Below are 8,257 nucleotides of genomic sequence, written 5' to 3' on the forward strand. Positions count from 1 at the left end.
ACGTTTCACCTCCCATTTCAGTGGCCTACCCGATAACTATGATCCATTTTTATCAGCCAAACGACAGCTAGAGGAACTATGTTCACCCACCACAGAATCCTCTCCCACAACACCACAACTGCCCAGTTTGCCAGCCACACCGGCAGCAACGAACTCGACAACAACCAATAAAATGTCCACCTCTCTGACACTTGGTAGTACATCGAGCACAAATAACACATCATCTAGTCCCACAACCAACACAACATCGTCACAACAAACAACATCCAAAACACCCACCCTGACAAGATCTTCGAGCTTCCGGCGAACAGGGTCCTTGAGATGTCCACGCCGCTCGCCCTTGCTGACACAACGCGTACCCTTATTTGCCCAGAAACACAGGCCCACCATACAGAGAGGTCTCTCCGATGAGGGTCCGATATCGTCGAATTTCATGAAACCCGAGGAATACGACGAAATGCCAGTTCGATCGGTTTGTGTCAATGATTATGCCATCACCAAAAGTCCTCGTGTGGTGCGTCGGGATACATCGGCCTCGAATCGTAAACAGCCCCTGAAACTGAACATCAATGCTGCCAATGAGGCTGCAGCGAACAGTGGCGGCCTAACACCCAATACCAGTGAAACGGAAAGTGCTCCCAATACTGCTTCGCGATATGTCAACAAAACCGATTCCTTGGCAGTGTTCCTGAAATACGAACACGAATTGGAGAAATTGAATAAGGCAGCGAATACTGAAACCATCAAGGAAAACCCGGATCAAAATAGTATAAGGGGTTCGGAAACAAGTGCCTCCAACGCTGCCCCCACAACACCAGCCTTAACTAATCTGGATGGCCCTCTCAATGCCAAGGAGCTAAAGGACAAGAGTAACAATCTAAGCAAACAAAATTCGGCAAAGAACATTAAAGCCGACCTTTTGGATCTCAGTTTGAGTGAACCGAATGAGAATTATGAAGTTCCCAAGCTTGGGTCCCAAGATGCTTCCACCAAATATAACTCTGTTCGCTTGGCCCCGCTAGGCTCCAAGCCGACCACACCACTCATCACAGCCACAAGCAATGGACAGCATTTAACCAAACCCTCAACACCGGTGGCAATACCTTTAAGCAAACCATCTACACCTCTAACCAAGCCCTCCACACCCCTTACCAAACCCTCTACACCCCTAAACAAACCTCTGACTCCCCTGAATTCAAAGACCTTACATCCCATGGAACAAATCAAACCTCAGACATCCCAAAAACCTGTTGCTCTTAGCTCCCTGTTTGGGTCCAGTACCCAAAAATCCACTGAAGAGCGCAAAGCTTCGGTGGGAGCCTCCGACTATATCGATCCAAAACTAATTAACAAATGTGATAACTTACCCATTAATTTAAATAAGCTACGCAATGATTTCAAGCACTCCGATTCGGTTGCTTTGCAGGCAAATCGTCGGGAGCATTTATCTTCCTCCTCGTCCGAATCATCGTCGGTGCCACCAACGAAATTTTTGCCCTCCGTCAATAAGATCGATAACCAAAGTGGAGCTCCCCCCAAGACCTCCGTTGCTCCTCCTTTATCCTCTTCCAATATAGCTGCCCCGCCTGCAGCTCAACAGCAGCTGCATCATCAGCCAACTAGCCAATTGTCTTCGGCGGCTAATCAACGCAACTCTGCTGAGGGACGCAATCTTCTAAAGCGACGCATTCGCCTGGGTCGCAATCAATTCTTATACGACGCCTCGCCCGAGGCGGATTCATGTTCGGCTGATGATGAGGCCAATCGTTCGTCCATGGAGTGTGAAAACTTCATGAAGGAACACCAGAAGGCCTTCGATCGCCTCAGTGCCCAAATGAATAATTTGGAGGAGCCATTCATACCGCCACCTTCATTGCCGGCCGAATTTGATAATTTTGATTTTGAGGAATTCCTATCATCATTCGAAAATGATGAAGAACAATTTCCTCTATTTAAGGATTGTCGAGAATTTCTATTGAATCGGACATCGAAGAAACAAAGATCGATGTTAGTGCCGAATTCCAATGTGAACAACAACACCACTGTCCCCCAACAGAAGACCAATGCCCCAAATACATTCCCTCCCCTTAACAATCACACCAACAACCACAATAACAACAACACAAGTAGTTGTAACAGCAATAATTTGAATTCCCAACATCATTTTCAATTCCCCAACCTACCACCCCATCCTAAAGGTCTTTTCGATTCCTTTTCCCCCAATAACAGAGCCACCAAAAATAGGTATAACGACAAGTCCCTTGCTAGTGACGATGAGTTGCTTGGTAACCACAACCACCACCAAAAACGGGAGATTTTCATAAGCATTGAAACCGAACAGAATGACGATATGGACCGAGAATCCATCTCTCCGAATTCAATACGCGACATGATGATGGGCAATCCCCAATGCCTGGTCGAGTTGGAGGTGGACGCAGCCGACAATAAATTCAGCAAAATCAGCGATGATGATGAGCAACAGCAACAACAGCATCACAACCTAACACCTGGTCTTCGGAGTCGCGGCATACCAATTGCATCCACGCCAGCTGCCGCCGCAGGAGCAGGAGGAGGTAATCAATTTATTGGCCATTTTTTAAATAAACCCGATGTTCAATTGAATAACGCTAAAAATCTTATACAACAAATGCAAAAAGACTTTCGCCAGCTGAGTGATGAAATGACGGCCAATCTCAGGCAGTCTCTGGAGCAGCAAAGATCCAATGACATGACGACCACGTCGATGATGAATAATCGCAATAAGGCGAACAAAGCCACGGGTACACCGAGTGGTGATGCCTACGCCGATTCGGATGAGCTAAGCAGTTTGGATGGCTATCCGCTGTCATCGCCGAACTCACGTCTGGGTGTTAGTTCCAAAACGAGTGCAGACTCGGCCTATGGGAGGTAAGTAATAATGTTTTGTTTCCCATTTTCATTATTTAAACAAATTTTCAAAATTACAAATTGATTAGATTTGGGAAGACATTTTTGGCATACATTTTTGCATCATGGTTTCTTATATAGAAAGGACTGTATGGAATCTGGACAGACTTTTGGTAAAAATATTGGTCAGAACTGCAAGAATGTAAAACTTTTTACTACGATAACCCATTTTACCTTTATGGTATCGAACAAATTTGAAAAACTAGTAAATTCTTGCTGGTCCTGTAACACAGCATATGAGATTGATATACTGAGACTACAGGTAGTCGCTTCGACACAGCTTTTGAGACAGTGAACTGTCAAACCGAATTTGAAATTGAAAATGTTGAAGGAAAAATTATTCAAATTCGTTAAAATTGTTGAAAAATGCATATCATAACAAGCTCCGATTGTCTTCGTATAAAAAAAATACAAAAATTTATTTATTTTTGAAAAAACTTTTTCAAATTTTTGGCATAACAATGTTCCGAGGCGTCAATTCTTCTACAATGTGAAATTACCAATCGTAAATGTGGGATGATTAAGCACACAAATCAAAATAATGACCTTAAGGTAAGAATACCTAAAACGCTTTTTTGACAGGCTTAGTTCTGGCTTCTTCAGAAAAGAATAAACGAGCGCAGGGTCAAAATCGAACTAAGTCAACCTAAAACTCCTTTGTTCCTCTACGAAGAAGCCATCTGATGACTTAAGTCTGTCAAAAAAACTTTTTTGTACTCTCACCTTTAATCATTGTAAATGGGTATACAGGGTGAGATTAAAAAAGTGCAACAAAGTCAAATGCCAAATTGTTTACATTTTTTTAAATTTTGGAATAAGTTTAGATTTGTTCGAATTGGTCACCTTTGGCACGAATTATGACCTTCAAACGGCCAATGAAATCGTCACACGCTGCCCGAATGTTCTCTGCCCTGCGGTATTTTGGCCCATTCCCGGCGAAGCGCTTGCTTTTGTATTTTTTAGTGCCAACCTTCCTTTCCAAAATACTCTAGACAAAATAGTCCAGCCCATTGCCATTGTGCGCTGGAAATGAAGCGAGGAACCTCATTTTATAACCATTCTTGGGTGGCGCGTGCTGAGTGCGATGGTGCTGAGTCCTGCTGGAATGCCCATGGTCTGCGGCCAAAATGTTTGCGTGCCCGGAGGTTTTAATACACCCTCCAGAATATTTTCGCGATAATATTCGGCATTTATTCTGATGCCACGGTCGATTAATACGAGCGGGGAGCGACCATCAGTGACCAAACTGCTATACAACGAATGTTTTCTCATCGGAGAAACCCAAAATCGGCAGTTCACCACATTCGGCCAAGTGAAGCAACTCTTTAGCTCTTTTGAGTCTATTTTATTTCTGTTGAGGTGGCTTGCCCCGAGCTAATTTTTCAATATTTGCCGAGCCACGAGCCATTTTTCGGCCACTGCGAAGCGGCCACGTTTCGATCAAGTCGCTTTTTTACTTTTTGAACCATTTCTGCTGATGTTGCTGTTTTCTTCCGTCCACTTACTTGACGTCGGGCTACGCTACCAGTATCACGGTAACGAGCGATCGTACGAAACACAAAAGATTTATTCACATTTAAATGCTGGAATACTCACACTATCGCGCTTGAATTACATGACGAATAACATTTTTCTGGAAAATTCTCGCCAAAATGCTTTTGAACGCTTTTAAACTATATAATGAGCTGTCACTGGAATAATTTTAACAACTGTCAGACGAGTGGCTCCGAAATGACAGCAGTCTGTTGGTTGCAGCTTGGCATTATGGCTAGGCATATTATGCTCTGTTCTAGAACTGCAAGTATGTAAAGATGTTTACTACGATAACTAATTTTCCCTTTATGATATCGAAAAAATTGCAAAAATAGTAGATTTTTTTAGGTTCTGGAACCGAGCAAATGTCAAATAAAATAAAGGAAGACGGCGGCAGGATTTGAGTGCGACTCTAGCATCTCTTTATGATATGCCACAAAATATGACAATAATTCAAGCTGCTTATTGTCCCAGCGGCTGTGTCGATGCGTCTACCTATATTCTTCTACCATGCATACACATGAGCAAAGAACATACGTAAATGTTCGATCACGGCGAGTCCTATTTTCATCGGAAAAATATAATTTAATAAAAAGTGCTGTTTGTTTGTAGTGGGGAAAAAATTTAAAATTAAATTTGTAGTATAAGTCATCCATAAGCTATTATATTTAGAAAATACATGTTACCAAAGGGAATAAAAAGAGCATATGTAAGTTTGTGATAGAAAGAATTAGGAGTCATATGTAAAATTGCAATTTTGACATACACACGGAAATACAAATGCATAGTAAATGTGACAGCGCATATGTAAAACACTTATCGTCTGATAGCAGCTTAAGTAAAAAGTGTCTGTGTATAGGTAAACAAAGACCAGCTGACTTACATTTTATATAACATTAAACAAATCTATACAAGTCTCATTTGAAAGGTTGATTTATAAATCGAAACAATTTAAAATGACTAGTGTGTGGATCAGTTGAAACGTTAGAGAATATTTTAATAAAAAATATACAGTTTCATACGTTTCAAATATATGTTCTGTTTTAGTACCTGCAAGAATCTACTAATTGGGCAATTTTAATCGATATCATAAAGGGAAAATCGGTTATCGTAGTAGAAACTCTGGAAAAGAGCAATAACTTGACTTAAACGGACTCGAACGAATAACGACTTGAAGGTAAAGGTGAGAATAAATAAAACGATTTATTGGCTGGTTTAAATCATCGGCTGGCTAAGTGCTGCTGTACAAACTCAAAATATATTAGTAAAGTGTCATTAATTAATAACAGATAAAAATTATTCTTTAGTGACACAAAAGTTATTTGTGAAAATAGATTTTTGTTTATGTGCGTTATTTGTACCGTTAAGGTAAAAAATCGAACTAAGTCAACCTAAAACTCCTTTGTTCCTTTCGAAGAAACCAGTCAAAAAAGCGTTTTATGTATTCTCACCTTGACCCTTACAAGAAACCATCGACACTTTTCATATATATACGGATACCTTTACTTTAATTCGAATGTAATACCCATGACATCTTCTTAATTTGTCTCTCTTTTTCCCACAGTCTTTCGCGTCAACGTTCTTCTGAACTAACTAACCCACGTAATACTAGTCGTAATCGACCATTAACAAATAATCAAAGTAGCGGTGGCAATGTGATAACAAGTCGTCCCTTGGCCGAGGAACGTTGTCGACAATTGAGTGCCTCATCCAGCAGTAGTTCTGAACATGCCTTGCCACCAATTATGGTTGGCCCAAATAACAATAACAATAATAACAATAGTAATACTAACAACAACATTTACCAAAAACAATTGTATAACAATAGCAGCAACAACAACAATCCTATAGGCCACGATTTGGATGAGATGTTACGTTGTGAACGAAATAACAACTATGATACCACGCCCATACATCCTACAATGATGACCGCAATGGGTTTGACATCAACACCAAATAGCCATCATCAGCAGCAACAGCAACCAATGATGAATTCAAATCGTGAAACTCCTGCAAGCTCCTCAACCCAGTTGTATGGCTCCAGTTCAACGATGAGTTCAAGTATGAAAATGTCAAAATTCTGCCATGAATGTGGCAGTAAATTTCTCATAGAACATGCTAAATTTTGTATGGATTGCGGTGTAAAGCGTATATGTTTGTAGAGAGCGAAGAGAGTAGATTTTGGCAAGATGTTGGTGATCTTGACGGAAATTGTAGTTATGGTATTGTGAAAAAATAAAATAAAACTTCTTATTCTACCCACTGTAACAACGTACGCATCATCATCATCTATCAATTGGTTTCATAGCAAATAACCTGGGCCTTAATATATATACATAAATATTTTGTTCATCTAATAAGAACTCTAACCAAAATACATCCATACACATATTTAGTTTAACTAATTGTAAAAAAAAACTATATTTGAAAAAAAAATAAATCTATATATACAAATACATATATTAATATATAAATATATTTTTTCTATATATAATATAACCTAAAAATAGTGATTATTATAATTTAAAGATTTGCGAAATTGCATTGCAATTATTAGATAGAAACCATTTTCAAGTGTAAATCGAGGAAATGAAATTCATAAAATTGAAATTATACAGGAGTTAAAATAATTGTAAGACACTCTAATGAAAGGAATAATCAACTTTAACTTTACGGTAACTTTACCTTACTGTAACATTACGTCAATCACAAATGTAGGGCTCGCTAGTTACAATATAAGACCAAAGGAAAGAAACAGTTTATCGCATACACTTGTAATTAAATCTTTAAATTCATATCTCTTTATAATTATCCTTCGAAAAGTTTTAAATTATCATTGAAAAAGTCTTGTTTGCAGAGAAAGAGAATAAACCCGTTCATCGACATTCTCTGACACAAATTAATGTTTCGATTTTGATGTGTATGCCCTTTTTTTAGCCATAGAAAATATAGGAGAGCGAGCGAGAGGAAAGAAATAGTTTGAGAAGCATCTGTAAAGATGAGAACACACAGACCGCTGGGTTCTTCGGAAGAGAACAAAGGAGCGAAGGGTGAACAAGTATATTTTATGCGACAATAATGAACTAAGTCAACCTACAACTTTTTGCTCTCTTACGACGAAGTCAGCCGATGACTTAAGCCAGTAAAAAACTTGCTCCATGTGGTCTCACCTTTACGTTTCTATGATTTTTATTTAGTTTTTTTGTTTTTTGAGTTTTTTGAGTTTTAGTTATTTCTATGTATGTATCCCCATGGAGATGTTGGCTCGTGTTTCAGAGACACCGCCAGGATATAGATGAAGGTGAGAATACATAAAACGCATTTTTTACTGGCTTAGGTACGATTTCGGCCTTAGGCTCCTTGGTTCTGTTCCCAAAAAGCCAGCCGATGACTTAAGCCAGTCAGAAAAGCGTTTTATGTTTTCTCCCCTTAAGTCCACCCAAGACTCCTTTGTTCCTCTACGAAGAAGCCAGTCAAAAAAGCGTTTTATGTGTTTCCACCTTAAGTTCTGAGACCACTGAAAACCCGAGTTATTAGTTTATTTCAATAATTTAATTAATTATAAGACGGAGTTCTTCCGCCATTTTGGCGATTGTTATATTTAGATTTTAACTGAAATTTACACTTGAAAATGGTAAAAGCATAACCTCAAACTAATACAAAAAATACTATGAAAAGAACAATAAAAGAGATCAAACGATATCGAAAATTAATACATTTTTACGAACAAAACCAATTTCCAGATAATACGAAACATATTATTTTTTTAATAAATAAG

The 8,257-nt window shown here is 39.1% G+C and overlaps 1 protein-coding gene across 4 annotated transcripts in view; it reads left to right on the forward strand.

Annotated features, from left to right (window-relative positions):
* LOC101889476 (putative uncharacterized protein DDB_G0277255) overlaps positions 1 to 7,929 on the forward strand; it is a 132,255-nt gene extending 124,326 nt beyond the window's left edge. For 3 of the 4 annotated variants that reach the window (XM_059125050.1, XM_059125052.1, XM_059125051.1), the window contains 2 exons: positions 2,230 to 2,907; positions 6,044 to 7,929. In XM_059125050.1, the coding sequence (XP_058981033.1) occupies positions 2,230 to 2,907; positions 6,044 to 6,641 (1,276 nt within the window). In that variant the 3' untranslated portion in view covers positions 6,642 to 7,929. Of the gene's footprint in view, positions 1 to 21; positions 2,908 to 6,043 lie in introns of all 4 variants that reach the window. The other variant, XM_059125053.1, reaches the window with a different exon arrangement.
* Positions 7,930 to 8,257: the final 328 nt, after the last annotated feature.

This window comes from Musca domestica, unplaced genomic scaffold (genome assembly GCF_030504385.1).
Source record: "Musca domestica strain aabys unplaced genomic scaffold, Musca_domestica.polishedcontigs.V.1.1 31, whole genome shotgun sequence".
Lineage (NCBI taxonomy): Eukaryota > Metazoa > Arthropoda > Insecta > Diptera > Muscidae > Musca > Musca domestica.